Here is a 16,097-nt window from a genome sequence, read left to right on the forward strand (position 1 = left end):
CTATTTGTAACTTTGGAGAGGATGTCAATTCTGCATAGAAGTGGAATGACAACAAACAAAGGCCTCTTCAGGTTCTAGGAAGAGAGAATCTCAAGTAAGAGTCACAAATCTGACAAGACAGCTAAACATAAATCCTACTGGCTGGAAGAAAGGATGCAGATTATATCTGCTTCAAGAAAGTATGAACAGAAGTACATTCTACAAAATAAACACCACTTGCTAAGCTCAGTCATGTCAGTACTTGTACTCAGGCATTTTGAGACTCCAAAAGCAAAGAATAATGTCAGTAACTAGGTTTATAATGTCTCCAGGTATTTCTCCTGCATGCAACTGTTTAACAGAGTGGTAATCCTAAGGCACCAGACATCAGTGGATCTGGTAGATTCCATGAGAGAAAAAAATGCAGAAGGTGTAAAATGCTCACTCTAAGCCTCATGGGTTTTTCTGAAAAGAAAAAAATAAAGTCGATGTCTATAAATACACACTGGCAGGAAAAATTGAGCAACTGTTCACAAAGGTTAAAAGCGAGACTTAGGAAAGCTGTCTCAGTTCAAAAATGGTTGTAAGGTACCCTGTCCAAGAAATGTTCCTGCTCCCCTGATCCCACCCATGACTTTATTAGTAATTAACTGCCTGTTTAAAAAAAAAATTAGAAACAATCTCTGAGAGATTATAAATTTCTTAATATTTCTTTTGTTGGCTGTACCACAAGCATTTCTTTGTCCATTAAAATAGTTGACAAACTCCCCATGTGGTGGAGATGTCTTGACAACTGTGAAAAGAGCAGTTGTCCATTGACATGTAATGACTTAAACAGAAGTGTCAGCTCTGACTCGGGGAGGACCGCGTGGGAGCATAGCTGCCTGGGACCGCGAGGCTGGCACCGGTACACCATCACAGTCTGCTGGTCTTTTCTTTACTTTACTTTACTTTACCCGGGGCTCTCCAGCTCCCCTGCACACTCCCAGAGCTCAGCTCAGATGTTATGCACTGAGCCAACAAATGAATTGAATTCAACTGCCAAACTCTTAAAGCAAGCACAAGCGCAAAGGGCAAGGACGTACTTTTTCCGAGACTACACACACATGAAATGGGATCCTTCTGTGAGTTGCGGCTGAGCAGAGGGGACTGATGATGCCGAGGACTCAGGAGGAGGGGACAGACTCTTCACTGAAACACACCAAGGAAACACAAGAGGGTAAACATCTTCAGGACACATTTGAGAAGGAAATCTTGATGCTATGACCCCATTCAATCATTTCTTGCTTATTGGGGTGCTGTTATTCTTTAATCTGACCACTGATCATTGGGGAGGAAATGTCCCTTGAAGATTTTTTTTTTTTGTGGGACCCTCGCCGGTGGCCGGGGAACGAACTGGTGCTGCAGAGGCTGCGGGCTGCCTTGCAGCCCAGCGCTCAACCTCTGCGCCACCAGGGGAGGCCCCCTTGAAGATTTTTTAAAAAATTCTTTCTCCTTGTACAGTTTCAACTTTGCTGATGTTATGTCAGTTACATTTTGATAAAGCTGCAAAAACAAATTTAAATTCCTCTTTGAGATTAATTTTCAGGTGTCTATCACTGCCATTGGGTCTCACTTCTAAAATTCTTTCTAGTTCTATAAAACCAAATTATACAGACAGTTTAACCGTGGTGGTTTTAACATATCTACCCACCACCTTGACCCAGACCTGCCATAACAATAACCACAGTGGTCAGTGACAATGAAAAGAAATGTGAGAATTCCTATGTACACTGCCTTGTAAGTGATGAAGTGAAGGGCCAAGACAGTGCTTAGTGAGAGTTAAAAGGCAACGTGACGAATGATATAAATTTGCAAGCTACGGTTCGATTAAATACAGAGAATGTTCTTCCCATGAACAGACCTGAAAAATTGATTTTAAGTGAACTTATCTTTCTGCAAAATGACAGGAGTGAGGAAGGGATTATGAGAAATTATTATTATTATTTTTTGTTCAAGGACTATGAGAAGAAAAACTGATAATAAGAGAGGGCCTCCCTGGTAGCACAAGGGGTTAAACACTGCACTATGAAGCAATCCACAGCCTCTGAAATACGAGTTCAATCCCCAGCTGGCCAGCGAGCAACCCACATGGCCTGGCAGACCTCTCCTGTCTCACCCGCTGCTCCCCTCAGCAGTGTATTTCAGTCAGTCTGCCTGTTCTGTTCCCCACTCTGTCTCTGGTGAATCCTCCCAGCCCCTGCAACTTTGGCCTGTACCCCAGTTCTTGTATGCATAAATCAATAAATCTTCAAAAAAAAAAAAAAAGTTAAGAGAAAAAAAGATTTATGAAATGCCAGAAGAGCACTGACAATTCTATTTTTTTTTTTTTTAACACATTATGGATCATAATCTTCCATTATTAAAGAAAAATCCACATGTGGATCACACAGAGGGAAGAGAGTCAGCAGTTCAGAGGGAGTGCCGGTGAGATGATGATGAAATGTGCAATACCTACCTGCCATTGTTTGATTTCCTCTCGAAGCCTCAGGTGTTTGCTCGTAAGATGTAACAGTTTCTTCCTGCTCATGAATATTGTCCTTTGTATTTTCTTCCAGGTGGCCTTCTGGTTTATGATTTGTGAGCTGTGCCTCATTTTGAGAACTAATGAAAACAGGTTAATATATGAAAATCTGTTATTATAGAATGCAATTTTTTCCTTCCATTGTACTGACATAAAAAAATTGACCATACAGAAAATATGACATTTTGCTTGCAATTAATTTTTTTTCTCCTATGGTATGGAAACTTCAAGCACACACAAAAAATTAAAGTGAATACATGAAAGCTACAGACTCAGCTTTAATAATTATCCACATTTCACCCACCTTGCGTCATCTAGTCCCCTGTTCCCCAGATTATTTTAAAGTAGATTCCGGACATAGCATTTAATCTGCAAATCTGTAACCTGTAAATACTTCAATTTGCATTTGTAATACTTTAATATCATCAAATATCCAGCTAGTGCTAAGGGTTCTCTGATCACCCCACTGTATCACCCTGAAGTCAGCTGTTTCAGTTAGTTCACACAAAGTCCACACACCACACATACGCCTGACAAATCTCTGAGGCTACTTTAATCTAAAATACCAGTCCTTTTTTCCTTTGCTCTGGGAATCTGGATCATCTATCCTATGTAGTTCCCCACAATTTGGATTTTGATAATCATACCCCTTAAATTATTAGTAAACTAATATGACATGAGGCTTGATCAGATTTGGTGTGTGTGTGTGGGGGGGGGAACAGACACAGGGTAAGAGGTACATTATTAGGTTTTGTCTGCACTACTGCATTAACAGCTTGCCTCTTTTTGTGATGTTAAAAATGATGAGTGAGTTCAGAGGTTATCAACTTGATCTATTCATTATAAAGTACCCTGTCAGATTTTCAGCTGACAGCTTTAGCAGCTATTGAGAAATACTGTTTAAATCCATTATATCATCAGGGTTAGCAAAGCAGCACTGTTCTCTCATTTCTTACTGAAAGAAATTCTTCTAAAAATAACAAAATATCCTCATAAACTCTTTGGCTGAGTTTGTTTGGAAAGGTTAGATATTTAATTCTCTTTTTATCTTCCAGGTTTGAGAAAAATAAATCAATTCCCTAGCATCTTCTAAAATGGCCAAATTATTTTTTGTTGCTGTTAATCATTGTGAACTCACCGATTCTTTATATACTGGTTAAGTCTTAATCTATGCCCTACAAAAATTCAGCATTTTTTTTTTCTTATCAGCTACTGCCAAACACTTTACCAAGTTTAATCTTGCTATTCATTGAAGAGATAAAGGCATTCCTAATAACACGAAATCATGGCATTTCTCTTTCCAGCACTGGTAATTTTCTTTTATGGAGGGTGAGATAGAGAATACACGTAAGAAGGCTAATTAAGAAATATAGCCAAAACATAAATAGCAAACCTGCCAGAGTTCTTATCAGACAACTTCGGCTTCTGATCAATGACTGTCACACAGGCAAGGAGGCTGTGCTTATGTGCTGCTTGCATGTTCTATAAAGTATTTATATATTTATTTTAAAGATTTATTTATTTATGCATATAAGAACTGGGGTACAGGCCAGAGGTGTGGGGTGGGGGTGGTGATGAGAGGATTCACCAGAGACAGAGTGTGGAACAGAACAGGCAGATCTACTGAAATATACTGCTGAGGGGAGCAGCAAGCAAGACAGGAGAGGTCTGCTGCACCACTGGGTCAGATCCCTGGCTGGGGATCGAACTCGAACTAGTGCTGCAGTGGCTGCCAATAGCTTCATAGCGCTGAGACTTAACCCCTTGCGCCACCAGGGAGGCCCTATATAAGGCATATACTGATATTGACTATTATCCCAGCACAGTGATAAGTGTTGCATGTGTATTTTCTTATTTAATCCTATGACATACTTGTGAGATAAACATTAAAACTATCCCCATTTTCACAAGTAGAAGAACCAGCAGCCTTTGAAAGCTATGAACCTATTCCAGATCCTACAGCTCCTAAGTAGCTAAGCTGGGACTGGAATCCAAGACTTTCTGACTCTGAAGTTCCCCATTTTTGACCAGTCACACCATTTTGGGAATGTCTTCTGTTACTTGTTTTCTCTGTAACAGATGAATTATTACCTGTTTGCAATAGCCTCGGGCACTTTTTCTTGGTTTTTCTCTATATCCACCACTTCCTCAGAATTTACTCCATTTGGCTCAGGTTTGAGAAATGTTTCACAAAAAACATCCTCAGTTTTTTTAAACTATAGAAGAAGAAGAGGAAGAAGAAAATCTCTTTTTCAAAGCAGTTTTATATATCATATTTAGTAGTAAATCTAAAATAATTCTGAAATAAAACTTTCTTTAAAAATCGTACCCTGGGTTCAGTAGTTACTGAAATATAAATCGAGATTCAAATCATTAAAAATATTAACATTCTTTACTATTAGGACAAGAAGAATTATTTATCCAAAGGCACATGGCTAATAGCCAGCTGCTGTGGGACATTAAGATTCTTTAGCAGAGTTAACAGTCATTCTGGCTTTGGTTGATCATTATTTTAAATTTCCAGGTACCCCATTGTAGGGGATGTGGCTGAATATATTCATCATGTTAAACAAAACCCCACAGTTCACTTAAATCAATGGCCCCTGTGATGGAATGAATCACAACTTTATTTTCAACTTTCCCAACTTTATCTAATCTTTAAAAATCTACCCTTTTGGAATCTAGACTGTATAAAGCAATCTACCTCTCTGTTAAAATCCGTACTTTCAGGTTCATCTGTTTTTAGTCGAACAATTTCTGCTGCAGGAGTCTCGTGGTCTGGCTTTCCATCATTTTCTCTAATGACAGCGTCAGGTTCTTTATCATCCCTCCTTCGAGTCTGCTCAAGAGATACACGGTGTTTTTAGATCCACGCTCTATAGTAGGTTTAATTTTTAGATAGCACCTGGTCATTTTGGAAAAAAGCTGCATCTTCACTCACAAGGAGGCTTCCTTATGAAAACCAACCGAGGAAATTTATTCATTCTGTAACGTGTAGAACGTGCAGTTACTCAACCGATGAATTGAGTAACTGCACATTACAGATTCAATCTGTTGAATGTCCCAAAGCAATGCCTGCTCCTGATTAGATGGAAAGGGGATTTCTAGGAAGACGGGGAAGTACTTTCAGCTGAAGTGTGGCTACAAACAGGGAGAGACCATATCAAAGTTTGCGAGTCTGCCCTGTAGTTACGAATCCAGGAAACAAAGAAGAAATGGATTGACGTCGCTTTGCAAGGCTGAAATTGAGATGTGATGAGCAGCAGACCTAGAATTTTGACTTAGAATCTCTCCTTAGCGACAATTTCGGTCATGTTAAGTCAGGACACTCAGAGTAACATGCATTTTATTGGGAGGGGAGCTGGGACCATCTGGGAACTACAAGGCATTTTTCCATTTGCTGAGAGCCCTTTTGTTTGCTTAGTATCTCTGTACAACAGACAGGGCAGTTTGCGTCATTCTTGATTTATAGCAGAGGGAATTAAGTACACAGCCGGTGCAAAGGCAGCCAACATATAATTTAGCCCAGGTATTTTGATCCCCTTTACCAAGCAGTCTTAGCATTTTATTATACGCTTACATAGTATAAAACAACTCTCCATAGTGTAGACACTCAAAAAACCCATCCATCATGTAACTATGACTATAAGACTCAAATGGTATTTGATTTACACAGAATGATTAGAAGCAAATGATATACCTGGCTAAGCCTGAATGGATGATCCCTTAAATTTGAAGGACTCTGTAAGGGTGACTGGTCTAAAGCACCAAGAACATTTAGTCCTTTCTTCTTTTCCCGCAGGCATGCCTGCTGGTGTCTCCTTATTCTTTCCATTTGCTCTTCCACAGTCATTCTAGGTCGAGTGCTTTCAGCCAAACACAGCTGTTCCACTGCACTTCGTGGTCTTTCCTTCAAATTAAAAACAAACGTATGGATGTATCAACAGAGAGTAACTTCTGAGAAATATGTTGGAATAAAAAATGATCTAAAATGCATTTACTTTGTTTTGAAAATCAAAAGTGGAGATTTAGAGAACACCAGAATGGTGAATTATTTACCCTTCCCTGGTAATTAATGATGGAAAGAAAGAAGCCAAGAAAGGAGGGAGGAGAGAGAAAAGGAACTTAACAAGGGTATTTTCTTGTTTTTAAGAAAAAGACAAAAGGGTCAAGGCCTTCCCCATAGCCCCAAAAAAGGAAACCGTACAAAACTCAAGAGTAAGAGGCAGCAGCTTCTTACTAGCAGAAACTTCTTGTAAGGAAAATGTAATGTTTTAAGTCACACATTTACTGTGATAGAGGAAACACCCTCGTTTTATGATCAATAACAGAACTGTGGCAATATCTATTTTCTGTAAGTAAATGGCTTGTTTTTCTGAGCTACTGAAGGGTCTGAAAACACTGGACCCTACACTCACCAACCAACTGTTCCTTCTCACTTTCTTACTGAAAATGTAAAATACTGGTATAACATTCAAAATAAGTATTTCCATAATCAGTCATAAGCTAACGCCTAATTTTAGCTTATTTTCTATCAAGGCAATTTGAAAAGATATTCCAGGATTTACGATCGAATTGGTATGTTTCTTCGTGTCCTTGGGCCTGGAGCATTGGGAAGTGACCGAGACACTGGTGTGCTGCTGGAGTTTCTGAAAGAACTCAGGGCGGAAGGTGTTCTTTCAGATTCAGTGCTGACATCCTTTTCTCTCCAATGCAATCTGAAAAAAGTCTACAGGATGGAGCTATGGCTACAGGACAACTTTCTGCTGTACAAAATAAGTATCATAAAAAGCTCAAGTGGAAACTAAAAGAAAAAGGGAAATGAAAGGACTTCATGTGCAGAAATGATCTTATTTGTAAGATCTTATTTGTAAGATAAAAAATACTTGCCTTTATTAAAAAAAATCTAAAAAAGTAAATTCTAGGTACTCTTTAGGAAGCAGGGTACTCTAATACCCTTTCCTTTTATTTTCAGTAATGACAAACATGTGTCTTTCCCAAAGCTTTTAAAATTTTTTTTTAAAAGATTTATTTATTTATGCATACAAGAACTGGGTATAGGCCAGAGGTGTGGGGGGTGAGAGGGCTCACTAGAGACAGAGGGGAGCAGCGGGTGAGTCAGGAGAGGTCTGCTGTGCCATGTGGGTAGCTCCCTGGCCAGGGATCGAACTTGTGCTGCAGTGGCTGTGGATAGCTTCACAGGTTGCCTCTTAACCCCTTGTGCCACCAGGGAGGCCCAGCTTTTTAATTTTCTATGCAAAAAAAAAAAAAAAAAAAAAAGGCAAACTATAACCTCCTTTTCCAAGTTACCATGTTGTAGAAATCTACTTTAATGCCAGATATTATTAATTTTTAGATCTTTTCTTCGATATAATTAGAAAGAGTATCTCATAGGGGTATAGTTAGCATTTAAAAATTATTATTTGTGCTACAGGTACATTTACCTATTTTCCACTAAAATAATTGATTTACAGTCATTCCTTGTATACTATGGCTCTTGTCTGATCCACACATACTTCCACTGTAAGCCTATTTCTTCTGACATAGATACTAATAAAGAAGTTTTCTGTCTTAATTTTATATAGTCTGATACTTCTTCCTCCAGTACTTATTTAGAAGTCCTTCTTTAGAATTTAAGGTGGTTGTACAATAGAAATAACCACTAATATTCTGCTTGATCTCAACAATGCACTTTTTTTAGTCCATTTATTTTAGCATTACAATTTCCAGAGAAAATATCCCTTCAATCTGTAGCATATGCTCTAACAATAGTGTTGCAGAGTCAAGACCACTGATGTTAACAATGGGGTGTAGCTATTCATTATTTTTATGCCATGACGATAATTTTAACAGGTCTTTATAATTTTGTACTAATTAAAAATATTATGTTTCTTGGGCCTCCCTGGTGGCACAAGGGGTTAAGATACAACCTATGAAGCTAACCACAGCCACTGCAGCACAGTTCGATCCCCGGCCAGGGAGCAACCCACATGCTGCAGCAGACCTCTCCTGACTTGCCCACTGCTCCCCTCTGTTGCTGGTGAATCCTCTTACCCCTGCATCTCTGGCCTGTACCCCTGTTCCTGTATGCATAAATAAATAAAAATCTTAAAAAAAATTTTATTTCTTCATTGAGATCTGTCAGTTTTGGGCCTATACTTTGTACCTGCACCTTAAAGTATTTCAAGAATAAACACAAATTTTATCATCTGCTGTACCTGCCAGTTTTCTCACTAGCTCAAACTTATTTCACACTATTAAGAATTTCTATAGATGAAAAGGAAAAGTGCATTTATAGTCCAAATTTTTAGACTTGTGAAAAGGGAGTTAAATCACCTGAAAATCAAGATTAGACTGGGTTAGAGACAGAAGTAAAAGAATCTAAGATGAAAGTGGGATGTACAGGGTTTATTCTCACAATCCTCATTCATGTTTCTTAGAGAAACCACAGGATTGGTAAAGTCTCCCACAGCTAAAGACCCTACAGAGTTGGAACGGCTTGGAAATGCATTGAGTTGGGTGACCTGAGGACATATCTATCCCTCTTACCAAGGAAATTCTTGGGGTTGTCAAAGAGTAACACAGGGCAGCTATCTGAGATTAGAACCCACAAAGTGTGGGACAAGACCCATGTCAAGTCTGATCAAGGGAAAACTAGATTAGGTATTGGGTAGGTCTGTCCTCTAAGGTGACCATTCTCAGAATGTGATTAAAAAAGTTAAGATTATGCTATTTTTCTAAGAGAAGTTACAAAAATTTTTTTTTTAAACACTAAGAATGAAAACCCACACAGAAAATAATACATTGGTATGAAAATACCCTCCTAGAAATTAATTTCTAGTTAAATACCGTTCTTGAATCCATCATCTTCTTAGTTTTCCTCAAGGTTACATATGAGGCAATTGTAGAGGATTCAGGTGTTGGTGACTTTGTTCTTGGAGGGACTACTCCAACAGGAAAGTGGGAACCTGAAAATTAAAACAGCAGTAAATTCTCTAAAATTTCTCTCATACAACACTGTCATTTGACAGCTTCAGTTTTTGAGGCTTTTGAAATTAGAAGGCAAATTTATTGTTTGCAGAGTCAGAGACAATGGAGTGGCCTCCACTCGCTATTCTACCTAGTAAGTCAACTAATGAGACCACCAGACAGATGTAGGTTAGATTTAGAAAAAAAGTTCTATAGGTTAACCGATGAGATGAAAACAACGAATCATAAAACTCAGTAGTACTGAAGGGGTCATGTATCTTCAAATCACTCTGTAAAGACAAGGTAAACCGTAAAAGGGTAAGTGACCCCTGCAGTCTAAGCAGCTCAGGGCCTGGAGGGAGCCTGTCTTCAGCTCTTTGTAGTTCTGCTTCTTAACGAAGCAGTCACAACATCGACAGAGGTTGAAAGCTCCTTAACCTAACACCTTTGCACATGTCAGATTGGGAAAGTTACAGCCCCAAAGGGTTAAGTGATTTGCTGAAATGCAGTTTATTTCCATTTGGTCGCCTGCTGTCACGCTGTACTTCCCTCCATAAACAATCTGCAGTAACAGGTTAACAACAGCTAACACTTGGTAATCGCTGTTGCTTTCTCTCTTACACGTTTCTAAAATGAACTTAGACTTTTATCATTAGGAAACAAAACACACAAAATCATTAACACAGCAACAAAAGTTAATAGTAAGTGAACACATAAAACCTATGCATTTACATTGTAGTCATCGTGTGTGCTAGCAGAGTATACACACTATTGTCCACTGGGGACACCTGTAAAAGAAAAAATTATTAAAATCTTTTTGGTTTGTTTAAAAAGTAAAAAAACAAAACAAAGCAAAACAGACTCATTTTAAAATTACAACCAGTAACTAGGAAAAAAACAATTTCAGCAAATGGTAGGACAATCATTTCAGGATCCTTTTTGATTATACACCAAACACTCTATAGCTGAATTAAGTTTTAACACTCTTTAGGAATGCTGTGAATTGACTAGTGTTATATATTTGGGAATGCAAGAAGTCTCAGTTATGCTAGTTAGTATCTTGTTTTTAAAAACCCTACTTTTAAGACACTTGGTACAAAATAAATCACGCTGCATTTATTTATTTTTAATAAAGGTATATTTTATTTATTTGTGCGTACAAGAGTTGGAGTATAGGCCAGATGTGCAGGGGGAGGGTGTGTGTGAGAGGATTCACCAGAGACAGAGTAGGGAGCAGAACTGGTGGACTGACCTAAATACACTGCTAAGGGGAGCAGCGGGAGAGACAGGAGAGGTCTGCTGTGCCATGTGGATTAGTTCCCTGGCCAGGGATGGAACTCATGCTGCAGTGGCTGCGGAATGCTTCATAGTGCTGAGACTTAACAGACTTAACCCCTTGTGCCACACCAGGGAGGCCCTTCTCATTATATTTATAATGTAATTTACCTGTGTACTTCAGAGCATTTATTTAGAAAACTTATGATTACAAATTTTAAAAAACTCCCCAAATTTCTTCTAGCAAAATGTCAAACTATATTAGAGAACATATTTCAGAGATACATTTTTTTATGAGTAAAGACACACCTTGGTAGAAAGAATGATTATTTCTTCACTTATTCCAAATAATTTAAAACCCAACTGGTGAGTTAGTTACCTGATCACTAATTAAGGAAAGCCCACATTCTGTTAGCCTGCCCAATCCTACTTACCCCATATACAACCGGGCAAAATAATAGAGTAGGATTTACAAAATCAAGAATAAAACACAGTTCTTATTTTAGATATATTTGAAACACTTTATCCACTGGGATTACAAATGTCACACATGATAAATGGCAATTCCTTTCCCCACACTCTGTCTGAAGGGAGCAGATTCCACTCAGGTGCAGCAACAAGGGCTGCAGACAACAGGGGCAGTCTGGCTAAATCTACTGAGCTTTTAAGAAAAGCTACAAAGTTCCAACATTAAATGTTGGTAACCAACATTTTTTTTTTTTTTGGAGGAGCCAGGGATAAAAAGTCACAGATCATCAATCTTATTTAGAAGCATGAACACCAATATCTGAACAGTGTTAACGGAATAAAATGTAGCAGCACCAGAAAATCTATAAATGCAACTCAACATATTACTACAGAAAGAGAAAAATACCATCATTAGGAAAGGCATCTAAATGAAATTTCATGTCTTTTCATAAAAAAGAATCACTTTGCTAAGATGAAGAGGGATAGTTATCTCTGTCACGTGACAATATATAGGTAGTCAAAACCAAAGCCAGAACCAGGGTACATGGGAGAAAATGGAACGTGTCTCCACAAAAGTCAACACCAGAATTAGGAAGTCCACTATCTGCTCTGTCTCCTGAAACTAATGTGGAGCTACTAGCTCCAGAGAAGGAAGAGGTATAAAATTTAGGAAGGAAAAAGGTAAATTATATAATTACAACGCACCCACGTATCTGGAAAATCCTCGCAAAATTAAACTAGGACTAAAAACAGATGAACCAGAAAGGTAATGTCAGCCGCAGCCCTTCTGGTGTGTGCAGTGGTATCTCCTAGTGGTTTTAATTTGCATTTCCCTATGACTGAAAGGACTGAGCTCCCTTTCATATGCTTATTTGCTGTGTGAATCTACTCTTTATAAAGTGTCTGCTCCAGTGCTGTATACGCTGGAATTTTATACTGTGGCCCTGTATTATGTATTCACCAACAAGAATAGAAACAAAGATCCTCGCTTGTGGGTGGCAAGTTGTGAACCTCTCCTTTCAGTTTCTCCAGCGCACGACTATATGCCTGATGCCTCATTAACTTCCATACTACCCAAATTTTCAGTACCACCTTCGACATAATTGAATGGTTAGATGAGAAAGATTTACTCCTCTCTACTGTTTTTATTAACTAGAGCAGATAAAAGGAATAAGTATAAAATATGTGGGTGTATAAAGAAAAAGGATCTCACCATTTATTCAGTCATTAAGAAATAGCATTACCTTTAATAATAGCCTTTGTTCAGCCTCCCTTCATCCTATCTCTTGCATGTGTCTCTGGCTGGATTAAAAATTTATCTTTCCTCTGCTTTCTTTATAGTGCTGCACATGTAAATTCCTAAAAAATGCTATTTTAGTTTTCCTTATTTTAATATACTTATTTATAAATGTGGAATCTATATTATGTCATTTTCTATAATCTGATGTTATCAGTCATTAGGTTCCATTTTTCTATTGCCTACAGTTTCAGATGTTTACACTATAAACATTATTTAACTATAAACATTATACTTCTCGTTTTAATCCAGTTCAACAATCTCTTTCAAGTGAAATCTTTAATCCAACTATATTTGCTGTAATTACTGATATGCTTATACTTATTACCAATTTATGTTCTTCTGCATTATTCCTACTTCCTCTCCACTGCTTCCAACACCTGCCCCTGCCTTTTTTTTGGATTTTTGTTCAGTTTGTCTTCCTGCTTGTTTGGAAGGCATATAATCTATTTCTTTATCATATACTCCAACACGCATATTCAAATTATCAAAGTGGAATCAAGACAATTAGTGTCCTCTAAAGCACTACAATGACCTTAGAACATGTTAATGCTGATAAACATCCTATTGTTATGCAGTTGCTATCAAAAAATATTTTTGTCCTATAGGGAAACCATACAAGAGATCAGGAAAAAAAAAAGACAAAACTATCAGGCAAACTATAAATTGGAAACATTCATCAGGGGAGGGGGAGGGAAAGGGATCAGTATGGGAGGGAAGAGCACAGGAGGTTAAGGTACGGCTTCAGGGGTGGTAGTTTTATGGGGACAACACCTGAAAGGAGATATCCAACATTCTACAAAAATAAACAACGATGTAAAAATCTATAAATAGGAAAATGGAAAAAAATATTTTCGTTCTATGCTTCTTGGACCTTCCACATCTGACCACTTCACTTCTGCCTGAGGAGTTGTAGAACTCTTAAATGGCAGCAATTGGCAAAACCTCCAAGTTTTTGTTTGTACTATTCCTTAAGTTTTACTGAGGCAAAATGCTTACTGACATGCAGTTTTAAGTGTACAACTGGTGGGGCCGACAAATGTATATGCCCCGTGTGATCACCTCAATCAAGATAAATACAACCTCCCATTACAGCTTCACAGGAAGGGAATCATACACCGTGAGTCTTCCTGTACTGGCTTTCTTCCACACAACCTGATTTTTCTTATTTATACAAGTTTTGGCGACTTAAACATGTTATACATTTATGAGTTTAAAAATACCGCTGAATTCAAAAAAGATAAACACATGCAATTTGCAGCAACATGGATGGCGCTGGAAGGGATCATGCTCAGCGAAATAAGCCAAAAAGAAAAAGAAAAATACCGGATGGTCTCACTCATAGCAGGAATCTAGAAAACTTAAATAAGGGATCAGGAAAATGAATAACTATAAGAAAGTGAAAATCAAAATCAACAAAAAACTATGAACCAGAGACACTTTTTGGGGGGTGGGGGCCGGGAGGGGAGGGATTGGGGTCAGAATGGGGCATGTGCAGTTGTATGGAGGAATATAAAAATAAAATTTATTATTTTAAATAAATAAATAAAAAAAAATAAAAAAAAAATACTGCTGAGAGTGTATTTCATCAGTCTGTCTGGTCTATTCCCTGCTCTGGCTCTGGTGAATTCTCTCGCCCTCCGCGCTTCTGACTATACCCAGTGCTTGTATAAATAAATCTTTAAAAAAAAAAAAATACTGCTGAGGAGCATTCCCATGTATGAAGGTAACATAACTTATCATGCATACTCTTCTTTTTTTTTTTTTTTATAGAGGCATGTTTTTTATTTATTTGTTTGTTTGTTCGTTCGTTTTTGTTTATACATGCACTGGGTACAGTCAGAAGCGCGGGAGGGTGAGAGAATTCACCAGAGCCAGAGCGGGGAGCAGAGCAGGCAGAAGGACTGAAGTACACTGCTGAGGGGAACAGCGGGCGGCAGGAGAGGTCTGCGCGCCAAGTGGGACCCTCCTCCGGTGACCGGGGAGCAGCCGGGGATCGAACAGGCGCCGCAGAGGTCGCCGGCAGCTTCGCAACCCAGCGCTCAACCGCTGCGCCACTGGGGAGGCCCATCATGCATACTTTTCATAGAAATATGGGTTGTTTCCAGTTTTTGGCTATTTTGAATTCAGGTGGCTATGAAAATCCTTTGGATGAACTGCATTTTTCCTTTTTTTCAGGTGAGCAGATATGCTGGATATAATGACATGTTTAACTTTGAAAGAGCCAGATGGTCACTTCATCTGCTGCCATCATCGGACCTGTGTGTGAGTTCCAATCGCTCCACACCTGAACTGACACCTGGCAGTCACCTTTCTAGGTCTTGCTGTCTAGAACATATGGATTGTGACTTTATTTTAATTTTAATTAATTCACTAGTTTTAAATAAAAAAATTTCTTACATCTTTGTTAATTTTTGGATAGTACTTGATTTGGATAGCGCTGTGATTTTAATTTGCATTAAAGTTCCCTTTTATAATTTATAAGTCATACATTTTTTGACCGCAAAGCCTGCGTCACCTTGACCAGAATTTCTGGAACATCCATCCTAGTGCAGATGAAGCTTAGGAAGCTTCCTGTTAGCTCAGATAAGGTTTCACTGAGAAGTAAGTTGATACAAACCTTTATAATGCCCATTTCTGAAGATTGTTGGCTATGTGTATATCTTTTCTGTTAAGTGTCCAAATATTTTGCCTACTTTTTAATCTGGTGATTTGTCTTGATCAATTTGCAAGTGTGATATCATGCTTTGATATCATGCCTCTGTTAGATATGGGATTGATGATAGTTCTTCCCATTCTGATAGGGAGGAGTGTTAAATTTTAGTGAAATCGAATTAATCAGTTTCCTCTGAGAGTATAACCCTTAGAAGGACCCAGTTTTATTTGAAGGCATCTCCTAGTTTGTTCAGGCTCTGACCTTTGTCTTGCCACAAGGTGAAAGTTGGCTTTGGCAATCCTCTCAATGCCTAGGCACCTTCCTGTGATGCACTGAATTGTGAAGCTCACGTTGAGGCCTTAATGAAAAGACACATGGGCCAGTGCACGCACTCTGCTCACACTTTGGGGAAAGGCTGTGTGAAGGAGCAGCAGGAGGCAGCACCTACAAGCCAGGAAGAGGCTGAAACTGAAGGCTGCTTATCTCCATGTGAGACTTCCAGCCCCCAGCACTGTGAGAACCCCTGCTGTTGCTTAAGCCAGCTGGACTGCTGTTTTGTTCTGGCAGCCTGAGCAGATGCCAGCAGACCACCGGTTCCATGGTTTTTGGCTTGATGGAGCATTTCTTTCTTTACTTTCCCTCAACCTACTGAAGCTTCTCAAAGATATTTTAAGTGCTATTAACTAGCATTTTGTGATCACTTTCTGTGGGAGGATGGGCCAAGGTATCTAGTTAACTATACCGCCAAAAATATTTGCTTTTGTTCCTAGAATGACAGTTCCTGCATATTCACAAAATATGCACCAATACAGTGAGGACTAAGGCTAAAGCTTAGTCCTACATTTGTGTATGAAAAGGTAAAGTTAATAAAGACTTCCAATGAAGAGATA

At 38.6% G+C, this 16,097-nt stretch overlaps 1 protein-coding gene across 4 annotated transcripts in view; it reads right to left on the reverse strand.

The window, feature by feature from the left end:
* Positions 1–1,075: 1,075 nt before the first annotated feature.
* The window catches only part of PLEKHA5 (pleckstrin homology domain containing A5), a gene marked incomplete at its 3' end in the record, with an annotated part of 223,792 nt that continues 208,770 nt past the window's right edge, over positions 1,076–16,097 (reverse strand). For all 4 annotated transcript variants that reach the window (XM_084256208.1, XM_084256205.1, XM_084256207.1 and 1 more), the window contains 6 exons: positions 9,392–9,510; positions 6,243–6,452; positions 5,247–5,381; positions 4,634–4,758; positions 2,477–2,622; positions 1,076–1,170 (listed from right to left, as the gene is read on the reverse strand). In XM_084256208.1, coding sequence (XP_084112334.1) covers positions 1,076–1,170; positions 2,477–2,622; positions 4,634–4,758; positions 5,247–5,381; positions 6,243–6,452; positions 9,392–9,510 — 830 coding nt within the window. The remainder of the gene's footprint in view (positions 1,171–2,476; positions 2,623–4,633; positions 4,759–5,246; positions 5,382–6,242; positions 6,453–9,391; positions 9,511–16,097) is intronic.

Source organism: Talpa europaea, assembly GCF_964194135.1.
Source record: "Talpa europaea genome assembly, chromosome: 15".
Taxonomy (NCBI): domain Eukaryota; kingdom Metazoa; phylum Chordata; class Mammalia; order Eulipotyphla; family Talpidae; genus Talpa; species Talpa europaea.